This window comes from Aethalodelphis obliquidens, unplaced genomic scaffold, assembly GCF_003676395.1.
Source record: "Aethalodelphis obliquidens isolate GAN/ISIS:26980383/991018 unplaced genomic scaffold, ASM367639v1 scaffold7, whole genome shotgun sequence".
In the NCBI taxonomy this organism is placed as follows: Eukaryota; Metazoa; Chordata; class Mammalia; order Artiodactyla; family Delphinidae; genus Aethalodelphis; species Aethalodelphis obliquidens.
The window spans coordinates 63,872,329-63,884,981 of record NW_020837951.1 but is presented as its reverse complement, the minus strand read 5'-3'; the positions used below and the strand labels follow the sequence as shown (position 1 = coordinate 63,884,981).

The 12,653-nt window shown below is 40.8% G+C and overlaps 1 protein-coding gene across 1 annotated transcript in view; it reads left to right on the top strand.

Moving 5' to 3' along the window:
- The first annotated feature begins 6,964 nt into the window (after window positions 1-6,964).
- Window positions 6,965-12,653, top strand: part of FREM1 (FRAS1 related extracellular matrix 1) — a 155,990-nt gene continuing 150,301 nt past the window's right edge. Inside the window, exons 1-2 of the mRNA XM_027105887.1 lie at window positions 6,965-7,457; window positions 12,294-12,388. Coding sequence (XP_026961688.1) covers window positions 7,218-7,457; window positions 12,294-12,388 — 335 coding nt within the window. The 5' untranslated portion in view covers window positions 6,965-7,217. The remainder of the gene's footprint in view (window positions 7,458-12,293; window positions 12,389-12,653) is intronic.

Below are 12,653 nucleotides of genomic sequence, written 5' to 3'. Positions count from 1 at the left end.
ATTTTCAGAAAAAAACAGGTAAATAGATAAAATGAAGGATACGGACTAGTTGATTTCTGAGTTTTCTCGTAAACCACACATCTGTGATTTAGATTACAGTTTAGAAAAAGTTGCAGAGTGAAGGAAGCAGAATGTTATAAACAAAATCAACATGTATTTTATTAATTTAATAGACTGGAATTTTGAAGTGGCCTGTTTGCTTTGAGGCCTTTAAACTGTGCTTGTAGTGTAAGGAGTTGGAACACTCAGATGCTGGTAGGCAAGGTATCTGCATTAATTATATGTTCTTAAAGTAACAGCTACTTCCTTGAGAGAACATTGCCTCCACTGAAATATTTATTTTTGTAATTTATTTTATTTATTTATTTTTGGCTGCATTGGGTCTTTGTTGCTGTGTGCAGGCTTTCTGTAGTTGCGGTGAGTGGGGACTACTCTTGCTGCACTGCGCGGGCTTCTCGTTGTGGTGGCTTCTCTTGTTGCGGAGCGTGGGCTCTAGGTGCGTGGGCTTCAGTAGTTGTGGCACGTGGGCTCAGTAGTTGTGGCTCACGGGCTCTAGAGAGTAGGCTCAGTATTTGTGGCTCACGGGCTTTGTTGCTCCGCAGCATGTGGGATCTTCCCAGACCAGGGATCGAATCCATGTCCCCTGCATTGGCAGGTGGATTCTTAACCACTGAGCCACTAGGGAAGACCGCCTCCAGTGAAACTTTAACTCCTGCAACAGCCATCAGTTGCTGTCTGGGACCATAAAGGAAGTTGTTAAGGGTTTGCATACTGTAGGAAAAAGACTCCATGGATAGTGAAGGAATTGCAAAGAGTATATGATTTTGTTGTAATGCAAAGTGGTATAATATAGCAGTTAAGTGCACAGGTCCCGGGGTCGGCAAATATGGGTTATACGACGCTGGAGTCAAGCTGATGACTTTAGGCAGGTAACTTAAACCTCTTTGTACCTCATTTTCCAAATCTGTAAAATCGCTGTCTACTTCCTAAAACCGTTATAGGAATTAAACAAGATAATGTATGTAAAGTCCTTTGAACAACGCCTAATCCATAGGAAGCACTTAATAAATGTTCGTTTTTATTATGATTATGATGTCACTTCCTTAAGTCACTGTTTATCTATAAAATCAGAATAATAATAGAAACTGCTTTATAGGTTTGTTGTGAGAAATAAATGAAAACAAATATATAAAGAATGTAGCCCAGTACCTGTATACAGTAAGTAAAAAGTACTAGTAGACATAAAATGAGAAAAGAAAGATACAGTCAGCCTTCCATATCTGTGCATTCTACATCCATGGATTCAGCCAACTACGATTGAAAATATTTGAAAAAAAAACTCCAGAAAGTTCCAAAAAGCAAAACTTGAATTTGCCTGGCAACTATTTACACAGCATTTACCTTGTATTTACAACTATTTACATAGCATTTACATTGTATTAGGTATTATAAGTAATCTAGAGGTGATTTAAAGTGTGTGGGAAGATGTTCATAGGTTATACGTAAGCACTTCGCCACTTTATATAAAGGACTTGAGCATCATCGTGGCGTTTGGTATCTGTGGAGGGTTGGGGGGTTACTGGAACCAACCCCTGTGGATACTGAGGGACAACTGTACTATAAATTGTTGAGGAAAATGAATCTTAGAAGAAAATCAATCTTAGAAGTCTTCTTCTCCACGATTCTATTCTCCCCGGAAATCCTGTGTTGGGTAAGATTGCCACGGATTCTCCACCCCTGTGGGGGGCATTGAACAATTAAAGCTCCATAAGAGGTGATGAGCTTCTTGAAAGAGAAGAACCTGTTTTGTATTTGTGTGTTCCCAGGGCTGCTTTTGCAGTGAGACTGTCAGCATAGAGGACAGAGCCCTTCCCCAGGGTGCCAGAGACCTGCTTCTCCCAGGCTGTGCTGCCTCCGGCTGTGACCTTGGGCCAGCCTTAGACTGACTCCTTGTTGCTTATGACAAGGTGCAGTTAGACTTCTCTGTCTCTCTCAGGGAAGGAAAGTCAGAGGAGGCAGTGGATCTGAAGTCCTTGGTAAAATCTAAGTCTTAATTTCCTCAACTGCTACACAAAGAAGAGAGCCACTTTCTCTGAGTTTAGACAGTTAGTTGTTCCCTTGGGGGACCGTTCTCCTCATTTCCAGTTCATTGCTCTTGGGTGAATCAATTTATGTCACATATGATTCGGAATCATTTCAGTTATTCTATGGATAATTATATGCAGCTATGAGTTTATGCCTGAAACTTTTACATTTGATTCATATGAATTATTTTGGAAATCAATTTGAGTGAAAATCATGATGATTGAAAAAATTCATTATAAGTAATTCCACGATGGCTTCTATGTTTCTTCTGACTGGTATTTTAAAGACTTTAATGTAGAATACAAGTCACGGGCTTTCTTATCAGTCTAGTCAAGGATATCAGAATCTCTGTTTGAGTGGGTGGGAATGGGTTGATCCTGAGTTGGCTACTTCTTTTTTTACTCAAAATGCCACTTCTCTATTAGTTTATTTTCTTTCTTAAAGACTATAGGGTACTTGTAGGATCTGAAGCTGTGAGTCATGAGGTAATAGCTTCAAGCACAGGGAAGATAAAATGTTCCATTGTTTACATCATCTTTGGTTGATTGGTAATAACTACCTGGAGTGCTGAGAAGAGTATCAGACCAGTAGGAGTTCTGCAAATAGCAAAGCAAGCCAGCAAAAGGTTAGGATAGATTATTGATATCTTTTGTTTTTTAAAAATTAATTAATTAATTAATTTTTGGCTGCGTTGGGTCTTTGTTGCTGCGCGCAGGCGTTCTCTAGTTGCGGCAAGCGGGGACTACTCTTGCTGTGGTGTGTGGGCTTCTCATGGCGGTGGCTTCTCTTGTTGCGGAGCACGGGCTCTAGGTGCGCGGGCTTCAGGAGTTGTGGCTCGCGGGCTGTAGGCACGTGGGCTTCAGTAGTTGTGGTGCACACGCTTAGTTGCTCCGTGGCATGTGGGGTCTTCCCGGACCAGGGCTTGAACCCGTGTCTCCTGCATTGGTGGGTGGATTCTTAACCACTGCGCCACCAGGGAAGTCTGATTATTGATATCTTGATATCTGTGCTGGGTGCAGGATGGGGAAGGTGCTTCTCTTGTGTCATGTAGCTTCCATTGTAAAATTCCACAGAGGAACAATAGTAAATATGATTATCTTCAGGGCACATCGTTAACATTGACCATCAAGAAGTTCCATCGCAGAGAGAGCCTGGGAGGACAGCGGGGATCCTGCTTTTCCTGTTGTGCACAGATTACCTAAGATAAATGACAGGAGTACCATGTTTATATCAGCATGGAGAATACATCCTCCTGTGGTTAAACTGAATGTGTAATTATGAAATGAAAACCAGCTCAGCTATACCAGATGAAATGTTACTGAATCATTTTCTTCTGTTCAGGAATTTACTAAGAAAGAACACTTTTTGAATTTTTATAAGGAAGAACTCAGAGCAGGATGGTTTTCCACTTTCCAAAACATCTTTTCACTTTTTTGTTGGCTTGTAGAGATATCCTTCGAATACATGATTTCCACATGAAGAAAAAAGGCAAGGGTGGGAAATGGCCTGTAAGAGCATAACTGATTTGCAGGATGACGTGAGGATTGTGAAATGCTGAGAAGCAGCTGAATCACACAAGCAAGCAGACAGGATTTGTTTCTATTGCAGCATCAAATTAAGTCCCATGTGGCTAAAAGTCAGTTGGTTTACAAGCTCCCTTGTAGAATCTGGCCACCTTTCTACTTCCCTTCCAAAGCTCCCACTGATTCTGCTGACGCTGTGGCTGCCCACATCAGTGACGAGAGCAAGCTACAGACAGCTGGATTCTGAGGATCTGACTTGGCCCTATGTTGGGATTAAGCAAACAGAGTTCTCAAGATGTGTTAGGTTTCCCACTAGGGTGTTGTCAAGTAAATGTTGGCTGCCTCTGGACATTGTAATTTTGTACCAGAAACTAGGCAATTCTGTCATCTTCTTTGGTGGAGATAAAAAATCCATCATCATCTGAAATCTTGTTTGACTTAGAATCCTGATTTCCATTGCTATTGTTCTGTGTGGTTTTTGTTTTTTTGTTTGGCCTTTTCTCTCTCTGTTCATCCAAATCCTTTTCTCTTTCCCCTCCACTGCCACCTTCTTCATGTGAAAAATCAGAGCAATATTTTCCATGGAATGTCTACGTACTTGGCATTTCCTAACACCAACAGAAAAATGCAAGCGCAAAATTAGAATGTAAATAAAACACAAATAAAGCATACTCTTTTTGATCTTTATGGCACCTAATTTGGTAGCCCAGTTGATTGAAGGCTGAGTTTTGTTTGATTTTGAACTTAGAAATTGTTACTCTTGTACTGTTTACCTCCCAGCAGTGTTGAGGTAATACTGAAATATTAGCATTCAGTTTCTTACTTCGACCTCCTGTTTTAAGACTGTGAGGAAGAAAAGGAGAAATTTTGAATGTCATTAAAACACACTTTGACTTTTACTGAACCTAATTCTGCCCCCTTCATCCAGGACCAGGTTCTGCCATTCTGTTTTTCTCGAGACAAGCTTTACCCTCTTATTCCTTTGACATATTTTGTAATAATAACATTACATTTATATGGGGCTTTGTAGTTAAGAAAATATTTCCACATGGACTATTTCGTTTGGCCTCACAGGGGAACTGGAACAGGCAAGACAGATGGCCCCATTTTTGAAAGAGAAAACAGATGTTCAGAAGAACCAGGGTTAGAATCCAGGTCTTCAGATTCAGGTCTTCCCTTCCCACATCACTGTGGCACGGGAAGCCACAGAAATAGATTTCCTTTTCTTTCTTTCTTGTTTCTTCCTGGTAGATGAACATTAGAATCTTGGTCTTTGACCTTATCTGCTCATTAAGGACTTACTATGCTATAATTAGAGAATGAGCTATTTCCCCATATGCTGTAGGTAAGAAGTTAAAATATTTACCTGATTTGTGACTAAACAGAATTAACAAAAAAATTGAAGAATAAGGTAGTTATTAACAGTGTAAAGTTATACTGGTTTATTATGCCCATTGGAAGGTCTTGCATTTTCATGATTTTAATTTCTGCACATGGCTACTGAAATATTTGTCAGAAGGTGTAGAAAAAAATGCCGTCTTTCCTGTTTAACAGTGGGTTAAACAGGAAAGAAGTTTACATCCTCTGCCATGTAAAATTCTGGCAGAGTGGGCTGGTGTGGTGACTTCACTTTGCAAATGTCCCAAACACCCAGGCTCCTTCTGGCTCACAGCTCTGCTAGCCTGAGGTGTGGCTCTCTTTTTTATGTGCAGGGCAGCCTCCTCAGTCTGGGTAACAAGAGGGAGAGAAGCATAAAGATAAATCCATGAAAAAAAAGGAAGAACGAGGTCGCTAGGGAGTGAGGGGAGACAAAAAACAGGTCCCAGGACTGGACCCTAGGCTCCCCAACATGAAAAAAGTCAGGGATTCTAGGAAGAAGCAGCAAAGGAGAAGAAGGGAGATGAGAAGAATGCCTGAGAGTATAGAGTCCTTGCAGCCTTTATGGGTTAATTTAATTCATTGAAATCTCAGAAAGCCAAGTTTTTTCTCTTATCTCTCAGTTTTGGGTGATGCCTACCCACCCTTTTGCTTCTCTTCTTTGTGAAAGCGCTGCTTTTTTGAATGATCTTAGGTGCCAAAGGTGAATGGAAACAAGTTGTGAAAGTTCAACAAGCAGGTTTGCATTCTTGCCCAAACAAGCCAACCTAATTCAGCCTGAGCGTGGGCAACATGGTCAGTGGGAGGATGGGACTGTTTTATTTGGGGACCGACACCATAAAAAACAGGCTGCTCTGTGAAGTGTGCACCCGCCCGCCCCCAGGTGTTAGGTGACATGTCACGCACTGTCTCAAAAGTGAAAGGTTTCAAACAGGGACAAGAGAATGAGCCTTCCCTTAATGTATTAGAGGTGGGCAATAGTGGCATTTTTGTCTACACCTTCTGACAAACATTTCAGTATCCGTGTGCAGAAATCATTAAAATTATGAAAATGCAAGACCTTCCAATGGGCCTAATAAACCACCATTATGGTCTATCATGGATAACTAATCGTGGATATGATTCGTTCACCTAATCATATCTTGGAATTAAAGATATATTTCAATACCTTGCACTTTGGATAAAATCATTTCTGTTCTTATGGGACACAGAGAAATACTCATGAAATTCTAAGTGGTTAAAATAGAAAAAAAGACTCCACTTGTGCGAATTCTATACTTTCTATGTAGTTAGCATTGCAGATGATGTATAAATGCACGTACATCTGCCGTGCCATTAGCTGTGTATGTTGAAGCTACGTTACTGGATTCCTAGCCCTTGTTACACCTAAACAAAACCCCAAATGATCACTTAGAAAAAATGTCTTTTCTCCAGTTTCCACTCAAGCGTTTCTTAGGTGTCTTCATTGCCCAGCAAAGTCAAAATTGTGCCCATGTGACAAATTATTAAGCCTTTTTTTTTTTTTGAGTGGGTTGCACTGATTTAGAATTAATCATGTTTTCAAACAGTGGGCAAGTAATTCTATCAGCTCTCTTGCACAAATGAGGTTACAGTCCTCATTTATCAAGTGAGAAGACAAAAGCAAAGAGTTCAACAACTTTCTGTGAACGCAGAGGAGCAAACGCTGCCCGTGGCCGTGAGGCGGGCTGCCTCCTGTCGGACCACACAACTGACGTCCCTGTTGGGACCCGTTGAGTCCGGAAGCAGGAGTTACCGCCGGGGAATGAAATGGCTGCATTGCCTTTCAGATGCCCCTGGAGGTCAAGTTAGTTTATTTGTTTTTAATTTAGCTGAAATTACAGGCTGGTTGAAAGATTCCTTTGTCGGTGGGGGTCTTTTGAATAAGCCACATAAACCTTTTTGTTTCTCTCTCACTTTCCTCCAACTCCTCGTCCCATTTGCAGGATTAAAAAAGCACTTGGGAGGCACATTAATCTTGCCGGGCGTTGTCAGGAGTGATCAGCGAGTTTTATTAAAAGCTCTGGGACTGCCTGAAAGACCTCCTTGTCTGAGTTTGAAATGAAAGGGACGTGTTAAGATCTTGGGGCACATTGTCGGGACCCCTTGCCCTGCCCCTTGGACTATGAGCTGACACCCCCGGAGAAGGCACAGAAGCCCTCCTTTGTTGAAGGGATTTCACTGGTGGATGGAAACGAGTTGGCCCCTGTCGGCATGAGCTCTCTACGCTGGGGTGGGCTCGGTGCCCTGCTGCTGCTGCTCAGGCTGCTCCCAGGCTGGGCCAGCCTCACCCTCATCCGTGTTAACCGAGGGGTCAGGGTGATGAAGGGCAGCTCCGCCTTCCTGTCTCAGGATGACCTGAAGTTCGCCATCCCCAAAGAGAAAGATGCCTGCAAAGTGGAAGTTGTGATGAATGAACCAATAACCCAGAGGGTTGGGAAACTCACTCCACAGGTAGGTCACATCTGAGATTTGCTATTTAGTAGTGTGTATGAATGAGAGTGTGTGATAATGTTGGGGGTGGGGGAGAGAGAGCGAGAGAGCGAGCGAGAGAGCGAGCGAGAGCGAGAGAGAGAGAGAGAGAGAGAGAGAGAGAGAGAGAGAGAGAGAGATCAAGCTCTTCCTTCAAGCTACCAGAGGTGAGTGTTGTAAGGTGTTCAAATTTGAAACGGTGGAGTTGCAGTTAGCGGGCATAATACTGCACTGTTTTTTCTATGCAAGGTGAAACCTGTTAAAAAAAGTTTTTTTGACGTATAAGGACATATAACATTAGTTTCAGGTGTACGAGATAATGATTTGAGATTGGTCAAACCTGTTTTTTGAATGTTCTTGGGTGACTGTGGATTACAGCCTTGAAACCAACAGGAGTTACTCCTATTTATGTCAACCCCTCTGGAGGAAGGATGGTTTGAACAGATATGGATGGATGCATTTTTAAAATTCGTAATGCACCAAATTGACAAGTCTTTCCAACTTATCCTCTCTTATTGACGAGATCTTGTGTGAATATTACCAGCTAACAGCTAATCAGCCAGGAAAAGGCATAATGGTAAGGGAATCACATCTTATTTTAGGTACATGGCCACTCTATGAGAATCTTAGGGGAGAGAGAGAAAAAAACAGAGCGAGGGGGAGAGAGAGAGAGAGAAGTAAACGAGAGGGAGAGAGAATGAAAACGGGTTGGAGTGGGCAGTCTCCTGTGTGGTGTGATAAGGTCAGTCTTTATGGGACTATTCCTGCCCCCAAATTGTCTCACCCATGGCCAGAGTGCCTTTGGATAAGATATCAGGGTTTCAGGACATCTTTAGGACACATTTGTGACTGCAGAATAGCAAAAGTTAAACACGAAGACATTTTAATCTATTACCATCCCTTGAACGTTCCCTTGAGTAAGGGAAGAGATCTGGAAATGATATATGAAGACACTTCATTTTAAATATTCATTGTTCTTCAAAAATGTCTTCATAAAATTTTTTTTTCCCTTTAATCACTACCATGGAGACCTTGTCATTTAAGGGTGTTCTGTGCTCAATCCTTTTGTAGGGTGGAGTTACCCTCTAATTCATTGGGTTTAGGAAAGTCTGTATTATCATACATTTGCTTAAAGAGCTTATCTTTATACACAATAGAAAATTGCTTCTGGTCTTATTACTTGTTCCTACTGTGGTTGAACTTTCTTCTCAAGGCAAACAGTTTTCAGAATATTCAATGCTGGGTATGGCTGCTGCTCCTAGCAAAATACAGCATTTCTGTTTGCTGAACTGTGAGCATTAATGTTCTTCCTCTTCCTCTCTATTTGGCTAAAAAACTATTCTATCGGCTTATTCAAAAGTGGTATTAGATGTCATAAAGATGAACTAAAGAGACTGAGATAGATGCTAGCTCAGGTTGACATCTCTGGACATTTCCTTTACTTCCATTACAGTTATAGTCTGATTCTGAAACACATCAGAATGCTGTGGCAGGCTCTCACATTGGGAGTATGGCTCATGTGACTGTGACTCAATGTCTCCCTCCGGCTTCCTGTGAGTTTTTCTTTTGTCAGTCAGTGAGCTTCAGATGGGCATCTAAAAAATGTTAGTATGTGCTCATGGACCCAGGTCACCCTGGTTTTCCCATGTGTGTGGTAAGTGCAACATCTCCCCACTTTCACCCAACATAACTTATGCTGGAAAGTGTGTTTGATTGGCACCTGTAAGTTAGGGATAAAGGAGACGCCTGGGATAGCTCATGTCTGGAGCCCCAATGCACTAAATGCGATGAGTAGGTGACACGAATAGGCTCAGCAGCAGGCCGTGGAGCCCTAACTACAGGCACGGGGGTCAAAAGCAAATCCTTGGAGTTTGGGGGAGCAGCAAAATAGGACCCGAATCCTAGATGTCTGGGATCCCTGACAGAGCAGAGACCCAGGGCTATATGGAAAAAGGTGGATGCCTTATAAAGACGATGAACTGATAATTTGGTAACCCTTCCAATCAATATATTAAAAAAACGTGTGCAACATGTATTTAGAAGTAAGGCTGAATGTATTTTGTGAGATAAGAAGAGAGGAAAGATTCCTCCTTGTAGCGCGCTGGGGTAATCTATGGTCCAGCTGTATTAAGCTCTGGCCCCAAGCATGCAAAACCAAAGGCCTATTATTCACCAGATTCTCCCTCCTTAGAAAGCATTTTGGGGAGGATCTCCTGTTACTTAAACCAGCCTCTGGGGATATCCTCTCCCCATCCCAAATAGCCTATGACTTCTAAAGTGCTTCATATAGCACTTTCTATGAGAGTAATGAAAAATAGCATCATTTTCAGTGATATTTTAATAGTCTTCACTATGTGGCTAGCTCTGAGGCACTGGAGAGCAAAAAGGGATCCACGTGACTAGAACTAGGTAAAACATTTATTTGGTCACAAGGATCAAGTGGTGTGATAGATCTCTAAGTTGTCTCCTTTTCAAACTTTCTCTGATTTTCTGGCAAAAATCCATTACTAGAAAGACAATGTGGAACAGAAACAACATATCTGTCTGATTTAGGGAAGTCTGCATTGCAAGGCAAAGGGGCAGGGCTCCAAACATCCCCAAAGGGTCCTCTAATGTGCTGATTAAAAGATAATGTTTAGTGTATGTCTATCCAGAGGTACATCTGACATCTCAAACAGATTTATATCATCTAAAGTAAATACGTGATATATAGCTGCTAACAGTTATTCTGTGGAAAGGAGTCCATTAAAATGTGGAGTTTCGTTGCCTTTTGGTCAAATATGAGAACTGTGTACTATCATGAAATCTGTATGTCCGGAAAACTTTGTTTCTCAAACCACTTGGTGATCCTATTTTTTCATTATGATAATTTCAACAAAAACAAAATCCCTAAGTGAAAACTGCTTTTTTGCAATATGTAGCTGTACTAAATTCAGGTTGATGCAGTTCTCCCCAGGGATTGATTTCTTATGGAGTTTTTGAAATTAAACACAGCCAAGCATAGCCAAGCCAATTATGCACACACAGACACACACACACACACACACACATCCTAAACATTACTCTTTAATAGAGCTCACTAGTAAGTTGAAAGCAGGCTTATTTGGGCCCATTCCTAGCGAGGTGACTGTATTAACAACACCCTGCTGTGTAATGAACCGTTTCATGTGAGTTGTACAGAAAATGTTTTGTTTAACATCTGTTCAATCAGTGTTTTCATTCCATTACTGAAGTTTGTCGTAGGACCAACAGGTTCATTTTCCTATTGGTTATTTGGAAAGGGATTTCACTTGGTGCACACGAGTACCTTCTGTCTCGATAACCTTCTCGAGATAGTCAATTAGAGAAGGTTGATGGCAATATGTTTTCCTCATGTTTTAGGACAAGACTTACCCACTCACAGTACTTCTCACCCCTGACCCAAAGCAAGAAATTTCCTGGGTGGAAAAGCACCCCTGTTTAGCACTGAGCTCGCTCTTTTGAATAGGAAATGCAGAAGTAAGAAAATATCTCTAGTTTGAACCAGTTTGCTGTCATTAAAGTGAGTAATGAGTTAGGAATGTGTGACAATTTAATTATAAATTGTAATTGAAAAGCAATTGAAGTGGAAAAAAACAAAGCTAGACAGTAATTAGAAAAGGATTTAGCTCTCCTTTGTTTTAGTTAGTAAATTTATGGAATTATGGTTGTCGCCTTTTATAAAAGGAAAACATATTATGAAACATAAAACAGATGTTTCTTTTAACAAAGCAGATTGTCTCTTTGTTACAGTGACTATCTGTCAATGATATGGGAAAGGTCTTTCCTTTATCTCCTTCCTTGTTGTCAATTAAAAAGAGGAACCAAAGATGTCTGTAGGAAACGATCATTTGTATTAGTGAGAAAGTCTTCTCAGGGAGGATTATGTTGTTTGTAAATGTTTGAGGCTGTAACAAGGTACAGGCTAAATAGCATGAACTCAACAATGATGATATGTGAATACCTCGAGGGTATTTCTTAGAACTCTACCAAGTCAGATCGGGCAGAATGAGGGTCATGGTGTGAATGGAAGAGAAAACTCTTCTTTTAAAAACTATGACTCCCAGAATACAACAATTAGCAATCCTTAGTAGTTCTGAGTGAGGTGATACAGTTAATTATAATTTTGTTTGAATAGAGAAAATTGCCTTGACATTGTTATTTGTCTCATCAGTCATTTCTGCTATTACATAACTAATAAAAGCAGGCTTTTGCAAGTAAATGAGAAACATCTGTGGGTCGTGTTTGGCTCTGATCGACCACAATAGTGTCTGTAGTAAGTGGCTTCATTTTTAAATATACTATTTGGAAAAGAAAGCAATAAAAGGAGAAGAAAAAAATACAGAGCTAATACAGCGTGTTTGTATGTGGGGTAATGCATGCCTGTTTCTACATACACAGAGGTAGACCTCTCTGACTCAGTTGCTATGGTGTTGGTAAATAACATTTTGAAAAATGGAACCATATTTTAAATGTACTATACACTGGAAAAAGATAGTTATTTAGAGATAATCACTGCTTAATTTATCTGCCTGATCTGCTTGGATTTTCATAATTTAGATATTCTCAAAGCAAAACACAGCTATATAAGCAGGATGGTCATAGGCATGGGGGTGGGTAGAGGTGGTGATGGTTAAAACACACACACACACATACACACACACACACACACACACACACACACACACACACACAATACTAAGAGACCGTAATTTCTTCAGGCAGTACTTTACTGCTGGAAAAATTAAAAAATGTACCAGTTTTCTCACAGATATGTATCCATTTCTTCATGTGAACTAGGTCTTTGACTGCCATTTCCTCCCCAATGAAGTAAAGTATACTCACAACGGTTGCCCAATTCTTGATGAAGACACAGTGAAGCTTAGACTTTACAGGTAAGCAGCATAGAAGCATTGTTCATTCCTTAGCAGATAACCACTCTGTGTACTTCTTTTTCTTTGGATAGGTATTATTATGATGGGAGTTACTAGATTTCAAACAAGTAATTCGCAGTAGGAACTGGAGACCTGAGTGGGTGAGGCAAGAATTGTAGCAACCTTTCAGTTACTTTTATTTATATCATCTTCCTTGGGGCATTACTGTGGCAAATTATTAGCCCTCTCCTGTTTCTCTTTAGAGTTCTTGTATGGATATCTCTGG